The sequence below is a fragment of the Cyprinus carpio genome, chromosome B9 (assembly GCF_018340385.1).
Source record: "Cyprinus carpio isolate SPL01 chromosome B9, ASM1834038v1, whole genome shotgun sequence".
NCBI lineage: Eukaryota > Metazoa > Chordata > Actinopteri > Cypriniformes > Cyprinidae > Cyprinus > Cyprinus carpio.
Window position 1 is genome coordinate 20372036 of NC_056605.1, and position 18686 is coordinate 20390721.

The following is an 18686-nucleotide window of genomic DNA, read 5'->3' on the forward strand; positions in this document are numbered from 1 at the left end:
CACTTCAATTATAGTGCTGTGCAGCTAACTGTTTCAGTGAGCCCTAATCCTTCTAACACAGGCAAAACAGTTTGAACCTGTATTCCAGCAATCGGAAAATGGCCTTACCTGGCACTGAATTTAAAACTTAAAACGTAGTCTGTCCTAAATGTAAGTCATTAATACTAATGTAAGGAAGCTTCACTTTAAAAAATGATCAGAACTGAATTAAGAATACCTGAATTTCAACAAGTTTGGGGTTGTAAGTTTTTTATTATGATTATTATTAAAATGATCAAAAATGACTGTAAATACATTTATAATGTTACAAAATATTTGGATTTCAAATAAATCAAGTTGTTGTTTTTTTTCATCAAAGAATCCTGAAAATAATGTATCCCTATTTCCATATAAATATAGTAACACAACTATTTTTTGGTAATAATATAAATATGTGACTGACAATATTAATAGTAATGGCTGCTGAAAATTCAGCTTTGCCATCACAGTAATAAATAACATTTAAAATTATATTAAAATAGAAAACATTTTAATTTGTAATCATTTCACAATATTACTGTTTTTACTGTATTTTTGATAATAATAAATAAATATAAATAAATACAGTCTTAATGACCATGAAATAATTCTTTCAGAAACATAATAAAAACTTGCCGAGGTATTCAGTACAGTAAGTATAATTTTTAATTAGCAATTCTGGCTTGAGAAAGGCATGTTTGAAGATTTTTTTTTTTTTAAATGTTAAAAAAGTGTAATGAAATATTTCAAGCAGTGCCACAATTGGACTCATTTATTAAATAATGTTGTGTTATTTGTGATACATTTTTCATATTTACTTAATAGTTTAAGATTTCTGAGCTTCTCTAAACTGTTACTTAGACAGGACGATTTAAGAGTCACACTTGTTAATATGATTGTCAATCCCAAAGTGAATATAGCCTAGTTTGACTTTCAGTTTTACCATACTTTCACCTTGTCTTTGTAGGCACATGTGTATGTGGTGAGTGCACTTGCTATGATGTGGATCCTTCAGGAGACTGGGGCGACATTCACGGAGAGACCTGCGAGTGTGACGAGAGAAGCTGCCACGCCATGTACGACAGATACTCGGATGATTTCTGTTCAGGTGAAGCACTAGTTGAAACATTTCCATCAAACATCTCATTCTAATCATCACTTTATGTTGTATATATTACATCCCACTTGGAACTGAAAGGGTCAGTTTTGTCTTCATCAAACCCCCTCAAAAGGAAATGGTTCACATTCCAAAATCCAGCAGTAAAAATACTGACAGTTGCTGAAAACAGGGCAGGCTGGAACTGTTCGATATCCGTTCTCTTCACAATCTCGCATAAACATAGGCCACATGGATTACCCTGAGCTGGAGAACAACAGATGTGGTTCAGAAACATTTCAACATCTGGTTCTAATGCTGAGGAATAACTCTGTGGCCATATGCGCTTCAATCTTATGACCGCCTCAGAGGACCGAGTTGACAGTACATTTTTTAAATTCACGGTCAGCCAGACCTGTGAGTGGTGCCCTTTAACTTCAAATCCATAAACAGACACACACACACACACAAACACACACACTCACACACCAATAATGTATAATCTTTTTTCTGTATCTAGGGCAGCTTCAGGCAGAGTTTCAGTCGATCGTTCATCCATTAAAGGACTCTAAATCCTGCTATGTGTCTGTTTGGGTCATGGTCAGTGTAACTGTGGCAGGTGCGACTGCAAGGAAGGTTGGGCTGGAAAGAAATGCGATCATCCTCTCTCCTGCTCGCTATCTGTGGAAGCCAGTCAGAAGAGGTGTCGGGGAACCTCCAGCCTGCCCTGCTTTGGCAGAGGTAATTAAGTCTAGTGTCTATTCATCTGCGCTAGAGTGGGTTCCAACAGCAGCATTTCACAGGTCTGAGGTGTTGCATTTGTGGGTCGCGAGGTAGGCCAGAGGACTCTTAAAGGTGAAGTGTGTAATTTTCAACTCTCCCAATTAGTCGCTCTATGGCGCGATGCAAAGCTTGAGTGGAAAGAACAATGCTAAAATTAGCAAAACTCTCATTTGGCATGCCAATCTTAATAGACTGGTTTGAATGAAACGCATGTTGGTACATAAATAAGGTTGTTGCGGTTTGCGTCATTCTCTTAACCTGCAGACTAATTCAAAACAGTCTTTGGGCAATAATTATAAGAGACCAAACATGTCTCTGTGGTAGTTTACTGCTAACCTCAGAAACAACACAAATACTCCAAACAGATGCAGAATGATGTCTGAATACACACGATAAATAATGGATTTTGATAGATCTGTGTGAACCATTGATTTCTCATTTCTTTGGATGGATTGTTTGTTTTAATCAGATTATTGTTTTTCAAAACATTTACTATGGTAAACCACAGTTAAAAATGTAAAAATGAGTAGTTGTTACCTTGTCTGGCCCTTAAAATGTCTTTTATGGCATACTCGTCAGTTATAATAAATATAATTTTTTAGCAGCTAATTTAGATGTTACCACACAAAATACATTGTTAGGTTACATGGCCACCAAAATATTGTAGTTACAGTAATTGTGACTGTAATAAAACTGGTAATTTGACTGGTAATTTAATTTACTTGACTTCATCCTAAATTAAAAAATCTCTTTATTTATTCCTTTCCTTTCTAGCTTGTACTTATTTGAACAAATGCCTGAAACTTGGTATTATGTGCACTTCCTGTGTCTGTTTGGCATTTGTGGTTTGATTCTGGCACAGCTGAAGAACCAACATTAATTTCAGAAGGTTTTATAGTAGTAACATGAATTGTAGTAAGAGTGGCATTTGAACCTAACAATTCAAACACATTTAATGTAATTTTTTTTTTAAACATATCGCCATAATCGTCTGAATTACAGTCTTTTAAGAATCTATGGTACTTTTTGTAAGGGTAATTATGAACATGTAGTTTGTAGCTTCAGGTAGGGGTGCCCAGCCGTCTCTCTGCATGAGTCTTGTTAGAAAGAAAAAAATGTCACAGTAGATGAATCAGAACTAGTGCAATTGTTCAAAAACAATGCTATTTCCATAGTTCCCCGCTGCAAAGAAACTGAAGAGCGATAATAATAGTCGTTTCACTGAGTGAGGTGATAATTTAACTTTAATGGAGCCCGTGTTCTGTGCGCTTGTTTTTTTAAAGGACTTCCGCCTCCGTGCTCTCTTATTCTCCAGCGACACAGAGTAGATAATATAACTTGTCCCATTTTAAAAGTCAAAAATTAAATGACTTTTGCTGTAATGACTGGGTTGAAAGTGTAGCCTACATATAATTCAATCCAAAATCTGTTTTACAATACTACAGTAAATACTAAACACTAGTCCATGTTTGTCATAGACAATGTCAATACTGATTCGATCCAGCTGACCTAAGAAACACAAATGTGAAAATGCAGGCTGGAATAATCAGATATGTAGAAGCTTTTGTGTTTTATCCCTCAAGGCTTTAGCTCTGCATGTTTCTGTAGCACCTGAAATAACACTGAATCTGGCAGCAAGTCTTGTGGTGAAACTTAGAAACAAATCTTTTAGTGAACCAGATGCATTGTATTATTATTTTTTTTTTTTTTCAGTACCAGGTGTATAAAAAGCTAAATCCACATAGGGATTTCATGCTTGGATCTTAGCACTGTGAAAACAGTTTGTTCTGGTCTTTGGAGGAACACAGAGAGTATGATGTGAGTGCCTTTTAAAAAAAGAAATTATTAAATTGTTACAAAGTCACTTAAATTAATTATTAACTTTAATTCCTTCAGCTGTACCTTTAAATCATCTAAAATCTGCTTTAACCAAATGGTGGGTTAAATTGTGTCCAAGCTCAATAATTAATTGGCAGGAAATGAAAAAAAAAAAAAATTAAAATGAAAGGATTCCTGGAAGGAAGCCAGTTTATTTAATTAATTTATTGCAGCACTGACTGACTGAAGTGTTCCACAATTTTATTACAAGGTTACAAGTACAACCATGTATTCTGATTAAATAATCCATTGTTTATTTATTATTTAAATAATAATAATAATTTAAATTATTAATTATTATTATATTATACATAAAAATAAAATTACTTATATTTCTTTATATTTTAGTAGCTGTTTCACCAGTGCCTGTTTCTTTTTTCTTAATTTACTCTTTCTCTGCCATTGATTTCAGACTTTCCATGTTTTCACTGGTGTAGGACAGGAGGCGCTATTATGCATCTTTTGAAAAACTATTGAACGTCTGAATAAAAACACAACCGAAGAAGAAGCAGAAACAAGCGACTGCATGTGCTCAAAAATACCCAAAAAAAAAATATAAAATAACACTATCATCAAACATTAATCATTATATAACTCAAAACTACCTAACATAACAGAATGAAATGATGATCCAGGAAGTGGTATAGGACCGTGCAAGCTTTGGGGGTGTTGGTGGAAGTGACTGACCCCATCTGTGTTTATGCCCTGCCTTTCTGAAAAGTGTTGATTTTTTACAAAGCTCATCGGTCTGAAAAGAGAGGTGTGCTCTGACTGGCCAGCTATCTAGTGCTTTGTGATTGGCCGAATGCCTCAAGCGTGTGACGGAAATAGCAAACAGCAAGCTCTACTCTACACCAGTGGTTCTCAATTCCAGTCCTCGTGCTCGCCCACCTCTGCATATTTTGCATGTCTCTCTGTTAACACACCTGATTCAGATAATCAGCTTGATAGATGTGAGCTCCGTGCATGAACTGTGTTCCCATTGACATGGTGCCTACACAGTGTTCATTGCTCCCTACTCCCTGAGCAGGGGAAATCTGTTTACCTCACTTCAGAACATTCATTCACGGATTTGCACTGCGCAACGTCTTCACACACGGACAAGTGTGACATCATATACCTCTGTAAATAATTTAAATTCACGTCTCGCACACTTCAATGCACTTTGAATGGAACATATACATTTGCTTCAAACTGGAATCATGGCGAAATATCCTGTGATGTCCACTTCGCAGGGCACTTATGTTCGAATAGAACAAACGTCTGAAGCGATAAGAGAAACATATAAAATGTGCAGAGCAGCGGGGCGCAAGGACTGGAATTGAGAACCGCTACTCTACACTGCTCACAACTCCAATTTGAATCATCAGTGGCAAATCCTTTACATATGTAAACGTACTTACAGACTATGTCAGAACAGCCGGCACTGTAGTCTTCTCTCCCAGGATCAGGAAATAGTCCTCCATAAAATGTGTTGCACATATCTAAATATTTGGATTGATCTGTTCTGGAACACTGTTGTAAACACAACTTAACCACTGATTACTAGTTGTGTCCTCTTTTGGAAGGCCAAACAAAGTATTTTCACTTACACAACGAAACAGCGTATCCACAACATGGCACCGGCGGCAACAGCAAGAATCAAAGTTACACATCTTCTTTCTTTGCATGAACATTTGGGTGGTGTTATGCAAATCTTCTCACATTGTGACGTAGACATGTGGGGGCATGTTAGAACGAGGTGTTTTAGGGGGGTGTGGTTGACCCTTAACTTTTATAAAGAATATCTCTTTGGGTTTGAGACTTTATTCTTTGCACCTTTACAGATCTTCTTTATTCACCAAGAGCTTGAAACACTCCAAAGAGAAAGGAAAACTTGAAATCGCATCATATAACCCCTTTAAAGCATTGATAAAAACAGAATGCATGAAGCTAGAATTAAAATGGGGGGGGTGCTTAAAAGCAGAGGCTCTTTTGACATATTGCATATATAAATATTAATTTAACAAAATATTCTGTGGGCTATGAAATTTTTGTGAACATGATCAGAAATGCCGGTGATGGCTGGTAACTTCTGGCGGGGAAAGAGTTAAATGGATTAAATTTTTTTCCAGTCTAATGATTTTCACATCACAGCTCAGAATAGTTGCTGGGACTATGCCATCGGCACTGTCATGACATAATTTTCCTGCAGCTACAGAGTCATTAGTTACATGGTATTTACAGCTCGGGTGATTGGCTCAAAAAGTTCAAACTTTGTACTTTCAGGCAGACCGGCATCAGCCGGACAACTGCCATTGAGATGAATGGGAGTGCTAACAGCTAGCTTTCTCCAGTTATTATAGACCTCTTACATGTATTTCCACTAGATCTTAAAGCTTTACAGAATGCAGTTTGAATGTAACCTTGTGGCTTTACAGTTCAGTATCAATAATCCATAGATTCACTGTCCCTCCATACTGTGAGCATGTGCTGAGACGTGGCCAGCAAATGATGATTTATACATCTGTTTACATAGAATTTCACCCATGATTGGAGCTATAGATCTGCTCGCTGCATCCATTATCCTGACAGCAGGTAATTATACAGGTTTCCTCCGTTCAGAATTTCACTCCCACAATTAAGGACTGTCAACCTGGTTGAATTAATCCAACATTTACACAATTCCACTAAGAAGCCCCATATGAGGGATTCCCATGCCACATGGCAGTTGCTTGAGATTCATGAAGCATCTGACTAAAAATGGATATCTTGATTTTGTGTGTGCTAGCTGTGCTCCTTTTACTTATGTGCCCATTTTTCCTAGTTAAGAATGGTCAACATTGCCAGTGACTCGTGAAAACTCGCAGCAAATGGACAGAGAGAAAGCAGGATTCAGTAGAAGAGCTCGTAAATGGTTTCAAGAGGAAACAAAGAGCCATCTGAGACAGCGAAAAGTGAAAATCTGAAAGATTTCACATTCTCTTAAGTCTGGAATATCCTCCAGGAAACATCTGTTCTGAGAGTGTTTCTACTGAGGCTGGAAAACCTACCGTAGATAAGTTGATTCTTTTGTGAACTTGTCAGCCATTTCATTGCATATGATCTTTACATACATCAAACATTTAACATTTAATGTTACCATTTTACATGCTATGATAGGATATCCAAAAGATATTTACTACGTGGTTTTATATCCCTCCATTTGAGAAGCAACAAATGGGTGATTACACTGACGGTAGCTACTGAGTGTTCGTTTTTACACTATTCATTAACTCACTAATGCACTCTATAGATTACTGTGCAGCACCGTATACAAAGAATGCATCTTGATTAAACATGCACAGCAGCAATCATTCAACACTCCCAGCCGTCTTACAGGAGAGGGAAAAGAGGCTTAATTTGACATGCAGATGTTGACTGATATCCAGTGTGTTGTAGGAACTGCTTCACGTGATGAGCGATCTTTTAAAGCAAATCAGCAAAATTAGGGTTGATTGCAATCACTTCCTCCGAGTTTGATAATGGTGGCCTTCTCTGGTGCACAAGGACCAAGTGGTGTTCTGCACTAAGAAGGAATGTACTTTCTGAATGTGGCCAATTACTACATATATGTATATACTGTTGAATTGTGTGTTGAATGTTTGAGTAAAAAAATAAATGAATAAAATTACATACAAATCTACCAATATGCTATAGAAATATGACATTTTCAAAACAAATATGCCGTATTAGTGAATTACAGTTTATATTTATGAACATAAACATGCACAGTGCCGTCATTGTTATGGTCCCTATAGCTGCTAGTGAGAAGCACCTGAAAAGTGGACTTGCGATGCCTTCAGATGCCACATCTTAACACAACTCATTCTGTCCTGCCTGACCTTTCATTTCCTGTGCTGATTGAAAGGCTTCCAAATGCTATGTTTCAAGATCGTCTGACAGAGGCAAAATATCTCAAAAGAAAAAGTGGTAAAGCTAGTACTTTCTCCCCAGATTGCTCTATATTCAGTACCAGCAAATGATGGGAAGAGGTGCATTAGAAGCAAATAAAATATTAATGCCTCTTAAAATGTGTAAAGCTGTATGTAGTGACTACAATTTGGATCATGTAATTTTTGAATCAGTGTTTTTGAATGAATGAAATACAAAACTTGCTCTCATCTGAAAAGAGGACTTTGGACCACTGGGCAACAGTCCAGTTCTTCTTCTCCTTAGCCCAGGTAAGATGCCTCTGACATTGTCTGTGGTTCAGGAGTGGGCTTAAAAAGATGAATACAACAACTGTAGCAAAATTCCTTGACACGTCTGTGTGTGGTGGCTCTTGATGCCTTGACCCCAGCCTCAGTCCATTCCTTGTGAAGTTCACTCAAATTCTTGAATCGATTTTGCTTGACAATCCTCATAAGGCTGTGGTTCTCTCGGTTGGTTGTGCATCTTTTTCTTCCACACTTTTTCCTTCCACTCAACTTTCTGTTAACATGCTTGGATACAGGGGCAGCTGTGGCAATGTTACTCTGTTGAACCCGCCAGGTTCTCTCGGTGCTGGCAATGGTGGGAGGGATATTACCCATGGGCTGAAGTTCCACTCCCCCGGGCGCTGGATATATAGCTGCCCACTGGGGTGTGTATTCACGGTCAATGCTGTGTGTGTGCACTTGGATGGGTTAAATGCACGAATTTCGAGTATGGGTTACCATACTTGACAAATTTTTCACTTTTAGACTCTGTGAACAGCCAGCTTCTTCAATGAATATTTGTGGCTTTTCCCTCCTTGTAAAGGGTGGTGAATTTGGCACAACTTTTAGATCAGCAGTCTTCCTCATGATTGTGTAGCCTAGTGAACTAAACTGAGAGACCATTTTGAAGGCTCAGAAAACATTTGCAGGTGTTTTGAGTTGATTAGCTGATTGGCATGTCACCATTCTCTAATTTGTTGAGAGTGAATTGGTGGTAGTTCTGTATGTTGTCTCTGGGTTAGCATCATCTGAGGTCCTCTAAGGGGTTGGCATCATCTCTTCTCAGGTGTTCTGGATCCAGACTGGAGCATGTGTAAATCCCGTGGCAAAACAGAGAAACAAATAGAGACATAATTAGTGTAGCTGCTGTTCCAGCCAAGTAAAATTAATTAGTTTAACCAAAGCTAAAGAATAATAATGCACATTTGATCAGATATAACTGCAGTCCAAAATTATGAGATGCATTATTTGAATGCTTGGCCAAAGAGGTGTGTTTTTAATCTAGATTTAAACAGAGAAAGTGTGTCTGAACCCCAAACATTATCAGGAAGGCTATTCCAGAGTTTGGGAACCAAATGTGAAAAAGCTCTACCTCCTTTAGTGAACTTTGCTATCCTAGGTACTACCAAAAGTCCAGCGTTTTGTGACATTAGGGAGCGGGATGGTTTGTAGCGTGGTAGAAGACTAGTTAGGTACAAAGGAGCTAAACCATTAAGGGCCTTATAAGTAAGTAATAATATTTTGTAATTGATACGGAACTTAATAGGTAGCCAGTGCAGAGACTGTAAAATTGGGGTAATATGATCATATTTTCTTGACCTAGTAAGGAGTCTAGCCGCTGCATTTTGGACTACCTGTAGCTTGTTTATTGAAGATGCAGGACAACCAGCTAGAAGTGCATTACAATAGTCCAGTCTAGAGGTCATGAATGCATGAACTAGCTTTTCTGCATCAGAAACAGGTAACATGTTTTGTAGCTTGGCAATGTTTCTAAGATGTAAGAATGCTGTCTTTGTAACATGGGAAATATGATTTTCAAAAGAAAAGTTACTGTCTAATATAACACCCAGATTCTTGACAGTAGAGGAAGTAACAGTACATCTGTCTAGTTGCAAATTGTAATCTACGAGATTCTGTGTAATGTTTTTTGGACCAATAAGTAATATCTCTGTCTTAACTGAATTTAATAGGAAAAAATTATTGGTCATCCAATCTTTTACATTTTTAACACACTATTTTAGCTTAGATAATTTAGAAGTTTCATCTGGTCTCGTTGAGATATATAGTTTAGTATCATCAGAATAACAGTGGAAACTAATCCCGTATTTTCTAATGATATTACCAAGGGGCAACATGTATATTGAAAATAGCAGAGGACCTAGGACAGATCCTTCTGGCACTCCATATTTTACTGGTGATAAATGAGATGACTCCCCATTTAAATAAAGTGGTAGCGATCGGACAGGTAGGATCTAAACTATCTAAAAGCCTGCCCTTGGATACCTGTATAGTTTTGTAATCTATCTATGAGTATGTCGTGATCTATGGTGTCGAACGCAGTACTAAGATCAAGTAAAATTAGCAATGAGATGCAGCCTTGGTCTGATGCAAGAAGCAAGTCATTTGTAATTTTAACAAGTGCAGTTTCTGTGCTATGATGGGGCTTGAAACCTGACTGAAATTCGGGATATTCGGAATTGAGATAAATCAGGCAGGTTATTTGCGAATCTGTCTTTGGTGGCTGGAACAATAGTTCTGCCCGGACGATAACGCGAAGCCATATAGTTGATATCATCAATACGCAGAATGCACGATACAAGGAAATGGTCAGTAACATCATCACTTTGAGGTACGATATCTATATCAGTAAGATCGATTCCATGCAATATAATTAAATTTAGCGTATGATTAAAACGATGAGTGGGCCCGGTGACATTTTGCTTTACTTCAAAACAGTTTAATTAAGTCAGTAAACGCAAGTCCTAATGCATCATTTGTATTATCAACGTGAATGTTAAAATCTCAGAAAATTAGTGCTTTATCAGCGGTAACCAACAGGTCTGAGAGGAAATCTCCAAATTCTTTTAGGAATTCTGTATACGGCCCCGGTGGTCTATACACAGTAGCCAGAGCAAGAGATACGATAGATTTCTTTTGCATATCTGACAGTGAAACATTAAGCAGAAGTATTTAGAATGATTTAAACCTGTATCCTGTTTTCTGGGTAACATTGAGAATATCACTATATATTGTTATATATTGTTGCAACACCTCCCCCACGACCAGTGTGACGGGCCTCATGTTTATAACAGTAGTTTGGTGGAGTAGACTCATTTAGACCAATATTATCATTTGGTTTTGGCCAGGTTTCAGTCAAGCAGAGAACATCAAAACTATTATCTGTGATCATTTCATTTACAATAACTGCTTTGGGTGTGAGTGATCTAATGTTTATGCGCCCAAACTTTAGAAATTGTTTTTGTTCATTTATTTTACGTTTTTTCTGGTTTAATCACGATAAGATTTTTTCTAGATCCTACATTTAAATTTATATTTTGACCTCACTATTCGGAGAACAGACAGTCTTAATAGATTGCACAGCGCAAGCACTTCTAACATTTAAGCGGGTAGAACAAAAGCCATCATAGCAGTTATTTGAGAATTGGTTTACTAGTCATATGGAGTGTAGAGTCCTGGAGATGTTGTCCAAGAAGAGTTCCGCTCCGACTCTGCTGGGGTGCAGGCCATCAGCGCGAAAAAGCCCAGGACGCTCCCAGAAAACATTCCAATTATTAACAAAGAGCAGTTTCTGTTCTTTACACCGTGACAATAACCATTCATTTAGAGCAAAAAGTCTACTGAACCTTTCGTGTCCTCGACGATACGTGGGCAGTGGTCCTGACATGATGATCATCGCCGTGGGCTTTGTGCTGCGCACCATCTCGATCAGGCTCCTGAAGTCCCTCTTCAGCATCTCCGTCTGCTGCTGCGTGGTGTCATTAACCCCGGTGTGAAGCACGACTGCTCTGGGGCTCTCGTCGGCCTTCAGGATCGTGGGTATCTGCGCAGAAACATCGAGAACACGAGCACCAGGGAAACAGTGAGTGTGCACTATACCTTTGGCTAACGTAGCACGGACGTGTCGGACGATGGAGTCTCCGACGATCACAGCATCGCATTCTGTCTCACGGAGGGGAGCGAAGCGGTTCTGTGTGGAGATCTCGAAGACCGGAGGGGGAGAGGTTGTTGCCCGGGGCCTGGCTCTGGGATGCACCCAGGGTCCGTGGTGTCCCAGCGCCGGAGTGAAGGACATCTGGGCAGATTGCGCCCTGGGTGCACCGGGCCTGTGCAGAGAAACACACGGGGTAGAGGTGGTGGGACTGTTAGCAGCACACTGTATATTTACCACGGACTTGTGAGCGTCAGCCCGTGAGGTTTCCAGCGCGGCTCTCCGCTCTCTCAGCTGGGCCTGCCTCTGCTCCAGGACCCGAATCTGCTTCTCCATGGCCTCCAGCTCGAGCTGCACCGAATGCAGCTCGAACATGTCGTCACCTGCACTCAAAGGTAGACATACATTCGCCATTAAAGCAAGTAACAGTGAGTAAAGCAATGGTAATGTGTGTGAACAGAGTATTAGCAATGCACGGGGGTTTAGTGACAACCACGCTGGCAATGCTAATGGGCTATAAGCTACTAGCGGACTCGGGAATTCAAAATAAAACTAGTGATAACAAGGCGCTCTGATTGTTTTTGCTGTAGAATACGATATATTCACACGTTATAGAAATGAAAATGATGGTGTATAAAATAGATTTCAAGATTAAAAATAGACAATAAAGAATTAACGTGATGGAGCTCAAACTCAAGGCATACGGCAGCAACAAACAGGAAGTGACATACTTTCCTACTTCAGTCTGTGTGCATTGAATTTATTTAATACAACTCATTTAAATCTGAGTTGAATTACTGAAATGAACTTTTCCATTTATTGAGATACACCTGTATATTATATTATATTATATTATATTATATTATATTATATTATATTATATTATATTATATTATATTAACATTTACTGTACATTTACTTACTGTACTGTACACTTAAGGTAATTCTTTATTCATATATACATACCTACATGCATTTGCATCTTAAACCCTAATGTGAAATGGTCCACCTCTGGTTCTTTGTGGCTCTTGACATTTCTTAATTGCACTTTAAAGGCAGACAGTGAGAAACCTCCTCACCCCCTTTAGCACCCCAGAAGTCTCATGCTTCACAGGACACACCAGGATACATTCAGCACGGCTCTGAAACGCTTGTCATTTAATGTCAGAGCTGGCAGTGGTCTGTGCAGCTAAACACTGGTGTCTTTACAAGCCTGATTGTCCTTGTCAAGTTTGTGATACAGTCTTGGCATTCAGTCATTCCAGACATGCCAAAGAATAACTTTAAAATGGCTGTGCCCCAATTCGCATTTGTCCTAAATAGTATTAGAGATTAGAATAAGTGTGTCCTACATTGAAAATAAGCATTCCAAAGGTGGATTTCATAAGTACACTCTTAAAAATAAATATTCTTTAATAGAATCAATGGTTCCATGAAAAACCTTATACTTCCATGGAATCTTTTCTTAGTGTTCTTTATAGAAAAAGCTTCTAAAAATTATTAAAAAGTAGGCTACTTAATACTAAGAAGGAAGAAATGGTTGCTTTAAGAACTTTGTATGCATTTTTATTTTTGTCAGGGGTTCCCATGTAGAAATGCACACTAATGCATGTAATTATATTATGTACTGTAGTATTAATCTGTGAATCGTAACATAGCCAATGTCTCGAGAAAACTCCTTAACTGTGACAATATTGTGATAGAAATCCAGGTCTAACACAGAACAGCTGGCACACCTCCCTCTACAGCATTTACACTAAATGCCCATCTCAGGTTTTAAGCACCGTGATCATAAATTTATAATAATGTAACTCTTAGAGATGAATTAGGGGTCATATTATTGGAAATTGATGATGCTGAGCCATTATGATGTTTAACAATTTAGAGGAACGGGGCTTTTGTCTTGGCACCTGCGCAAGCAAAGCTCCCTAGAGAATTGAACTTGCCGGATGGCTGTCTCTCAAATATTGTGAAAGAATTAATTGTTTCGATTCGGACCAAAGCGCAGTACATGATCAGCGAGGGATCCATTAATCACACTGAAGCTGCCAGCGCTGCTTTCTCCATTTATACACACATAATACAACTAGCCACTGTGAAAGCATATGGAAAAGATACACTTTGGCTCTCTAGTGCATCATGTGTTTTGTACTGTCTGTATAAAGGCATTGAATAATGTGCAGAATCAATTTATGCTCAGTAGTTTAGTTTGTCAGTATGATAACTTGTACATTTTAACTCAGTGAGCTCCACTTGTCGCTGACAGTTCTGTATAATTTGGTACCGGTGATGGATAACCCTATTAGAGGTGTGAAAATGAATGGAATTAGACAGAAAAGACAGGAGGTTTGTCATAAAATGTTTTTCTTCACATGTTTTAAGCACTTCTCTCTTGCAGGCTTAGCAGTTAAATGTTGGGTAGCCATGCAAGGCTAAGGGAAGGACTACATGACATCACTCACGCTTATCGATAAAGGAAAAGTGTTATGACATCACCAGTTACCGTGGCAACGGCAGCACGCAGCTTTTATCTGCTTGGCAGGCTGAGGGGTTGTCAGACAGGGCGTTGCTTTGTTGTTCTCCTCGCCTGCACAGTGCTGGAGTTGTAACGGCTGTCAATGTCAAACAACGACAGTGCCACTTTAGCAGACTAATGTGCTCTATGATAAGCATAGACCGAGGCACTATGTGCTTTTCAGTGCAATGAGCTTTCTGGTTGACCTTGATAAGCCAAATTCAAGGTGAAACGTAGATTTAAACTACCTTCATACAAGATCTTGATAAGAAAATAGCAAAAATAGCCACATATTAGATTGCTTTGGGTTTCACTGTCATGTTTGGTTTTCTTGCCACTCACAGAGTATTTGTATGTTTCAGGACAATGTTTGTGTGGCCAGTGCACATGCCACCCACCCGGAGATAAACGCGTACATGGCAAGAACTGTGAGTGTGACGACAGGCAGTGTGAGGACCTGAACAGAGAGATCTGTGGAGGTAATACACACAAACACACAGCAGAACGAGATTTTTTAAAGATCATTATTTTGTGTATTTGGTGTAACAGAATGTTGACATTATTTTTCAAATACTGTACATTATTGTAGTTCCTCTATGCCCTGCCTCTCTCAAACGCTTAGTTTTCTACAAAGCCCCTCCTTCCGACAAGCACAGTCTGCTCTGATTGGCCAGCTGACCCAGTGCATTGTCATTGGCCAAACACCACAAGCACACGTCGGAAATATAACGCCCCTTTCATTAATCGTGAGCTTCAGCTTTCAACATAAATGTAAAAACAGTAAATAATGTCCTTATTTTTACCATCAGTTCAAGCCCGAAATTGGAACAGAGTCACGTGGCAGGACACAAGCCATGATTAAGAAAGCTGACTCCACTGCTGTGATGTAACCCTGTCTCTCTCTCAGCCACACACAATGACGCGGTACTCTACACGGCTCAAAACTCCGCATTTGAACAGGCAATAGCAAATACTTAAACTATTAAGAAAACATACTAGAATAAGTGCCAGATTGTCATAGCAAAGTCGGAATTGACCCATTTTTGCACAGCCAGCCTTGTAGGCTACTCTCCTAGGTTCACAAATTGTCGTCCATAAAATGCATTGCACAGATTCGAACATCTGGGTTGTGCTGTTCTGTTGTAAAATAAATCTTAACCAGTGATTCCTCATTGCATCTACTTTCGGAAGGCCAAATAAAGTGCTTTTGCTTTCACACAGAAATACACAGCGTCTCCCTCACATGGCTGCATCAACACTACTGCGGTTCCTGAAACCACGCCTTCTTATTTTGCATGAACATTTTAGCGGCATTACACAAATATTTACACATTGTGATGTAGACATGTGGGGGCGTGTTTGAATAAGCCATTATAGCCCGGTCTTTGAAAATAAGCCATTATAGCCCGGTAACTCTGGATCAGTACATGCTAAATCTCTTTTACACTAAAAGAAAAAAAATAATAATCCTTTTGGTGGAGACTGTGAGCTTTAATGCTATTAAGTTATGTTATAATTTAACAAATTTACAAATTAAGTTAAATGTAAAATATTTTTGTACATAATTACTTTAGAGCTTATATAACTTTACTATCAAATGTAAACCTGGATATTAAGTTAAATGTTAAATATTTTTGTACATAATTTTTCCCCCAAGCTTGATAAATAGAGAGTTCAAAACAGAATATCAGTAATCACTCTTACTTTTGAAAAAAATAAGAGAAGCTAGTTTTCTTTTTGCTTCTACTTTTATATATGTGGTGGGACTAAACTGTTTATTTTTTAATAACATATAGGGGGCTTCCAGGAAAGCTCCTACTTCTTGGAGTTTTTTTATTATTATTATTATTTTTTTTTTATAATGATCATGTACAAAGCTTGTAGGTTTAAATATTAATTCACAGAGACTCGAGCTAACTGTACAACACATCATTCTGTCAGCTGAGAGAACTGATGTATTAGGTATGTATTTTTATGTATTATGATTGAATGTAAAATACACTTATACAATATGACTTTAGGGATATTGATAATAAACACTAGAGAACTAATGCAATATCTACAGGTTTGCCAAGGGCAAGTAGGTAATTAACAGAGAATCAGCATCTACCCTGCCTTAGTTCATGGCCGCTCTCAAATCATACACATTGTTTCCATACAGGCAAAGATGTGGACTTTTTATTTAACAGAGACAGAGACAAGTAAAAAACTGCTCACTGACAAGTCATAAGTTTATATTAGAATTTAGATTTGAGAGTCCTCAAACGTCCATCAATTTGACCTATTCAGGCCAATTCGCAAAACAGTTGCATACATCACAGGTGAACACTGACAGTGTAATCATCAAATCATAGTACTATGGAGGCACTGCCTCCTCTCACATGACTTGTTGCATGTATTTTGCACACTTTAGGACCTCTATGAGAAATCAATGAGATGAGGGATGGCAAATCTATCTCTGAAACTTTATCCCCTGGTGTTGCTCTTGGACATTGTAACTTTTGTAATAATTTAAAATGATATATTATTCAATCTCATATTTCAGAATATCTGTTTTGCTTTATATCTGTCTTGTTAATTATTTTCTCATTTAAATGAAGAGGTACTCCTTGGAGAAAATACCTCTTCTACAAGCCTGCCTAAATGATTAATTATTATTTTGAAGTTGATTATACTTCTCTAAAGTTTGCACTCTTGTTTGAAACATCTAAGCACAGACAGTTGACTTGGCAAAGCTTTTTCCAATGCCAAATCCACACCACTTTAGTCATATCATTTTATTGACATTTTCTAAGGCTTTTTGCCCTTGAATAGCAGCTTGAATCATCTAGATCATAGTATGTACTTTACTTTAAGATGAAGACACCCACAGGAATATTGGCACTGAAAATAATTGTCACTTGTGTATTCCTAGAATTTGTTGACATAGAAATGTCTCAGTTATGTATGTAAACCTCATTCCCTGAAGGAGGAAAAGAAGATGTCATGTCGGTAATGACCAACAAATTGGGATCTCGCTTAGAGAGACCAATCCACTTTGAGTGCAAACTAAATGAGCCAATGCACATTGGCATGCAATGATTGCATCCAACTGCAGCTGATCACAGCACGAATATAATTAGGCAGCAGGTGCAATGCAAACTCAGGTTTTCGCTGAGGAGCCGAGCCGGTGACCCGCTCAAGAAGGCCAGTCACTGATGTCATAGCACTACCCACTCGTTGAGATTGGATAACACTGGGAAAATGTACCCGTTCCACTTGGAACAGGAACGTTGTGGAACCCCCATCCTTCCCGAAGGAGGTTTCGGAAGCACTTACACATATGAACAACTGTTTAGGTGCATATGGAAGATTAGAAGTGATTGTAAGTCCCTTCTGCCACGTCTGGCTGGTGATGGGATGGAGGAGCTCAACAGGGTCTACAGTACAGACTCTCTTAAGAGGTTTTAGCAAGCCGCCACTAAACTGGGGCCTCTCAGTGCTTCTACCTGTTTGAGGTGAGAACACAGGAGGATACCGGCTCCACAAAAAGGCTATAGAATCTTGCAAACGTTTTGGGTGCGCCCAGCATGCAGCTCTACAAATATCTGTCAGCGAGGCACCACAAGGTGGCACCCAGGAGGGTGCAACACTTCTAGTAGAGTGCGCTCGCACCCTAAGTGGGCAGGGCACACACTGTGCCTGATAAGCCAGGGTGATGGCATCCACTATCCAGTGGGCCATCCTCTGCTTGGAGACGTCATTCCCCCTCTGTCGGCCTCCGTAACAGATAAAGAGCTGATCTGAGGTCCTGAAGCTTCTCGCCCCCTAAGGAACCTGATGACCAGGTCATGCATCCCTACCGACTTCCCTTCCAAGGGGTCGTGGTTGGCAGCAACCACAGCCACATAGACTTTAAGGGTAGAGGGAGACAGCCTTTACTCCAACACTTGCTGCAAGAAGGACAGCACGACTCTGATTGGGCATCTTCGGGGGTCTTCTCGGTGAGAAGAGCACCATTCGATGAACAGGTTCCACTTCAAAGTGTAAGTGTGTCTCATAGACGGTGCTCTCGCCGAAGTGATGGTGTCAACAACCTCCTGGGGTAGGTCACCTAGAACCTCCACATCCCGTCCAGGAACCAGACATGAAGTTTCCAGAGGTCTGGACATGGGTGCCATAGGGTGCCCCATCTATAAGTTAGTAGATCCTTCCTCAGAGGAATCTGCCAAGGAGGGTCTGTCAGGAGGAGCATCAGTTCCGGGAACCAGGTCCGGGTGGGCCAGTAAGGTGCCACGAGCATGACCTGCTTCTCGTCTTCCTTGACCTTGAACAGCGTCTATGCTAGAAGGCTCACTGGGGGAAACGCATACTTGCAGGCCCCGCAGCCAGCTGTGTGCCAGTGCATCCGTGCCGAGTGTTCCATCATTCAGGGAGTACAACAACTGGCAGTGAGAAGTCTCTGGAGAGGCAAACAGGTCTACCTGAATAGCTCCGAAACGTCTCCAAATCATCTGGGGTCTCATTTAT

The 18686-nt window shown here is 39.3% G+C and overlaps 1 protein-coding gene across 1 annotated transcript in view; it reads left to right on the plus strand.

The window, feature by feature from the left end:
* The window catches only part of LOC109063769 (integrin beta-like protein 1), a 57111-nt gene that overhangs the window by 24062 nt on the left and 14363 nt on the right, over positions 1-18686 (plus strand). The window contains exons 6-8 of the mRNA XM_042731429.1: positions 986-1126; positions 1709-1855; positions 14540-14656. Coding sequence (XP_042587363.1) covers positions 986-1126; positions 1709-1855; positions 14540-14656 — 405 coding nt within the window. The remainder of the gene's footprint in view (positions 1-985; positions 1127-1708; positions 1856-14539; positions 14657-18686) is intronic.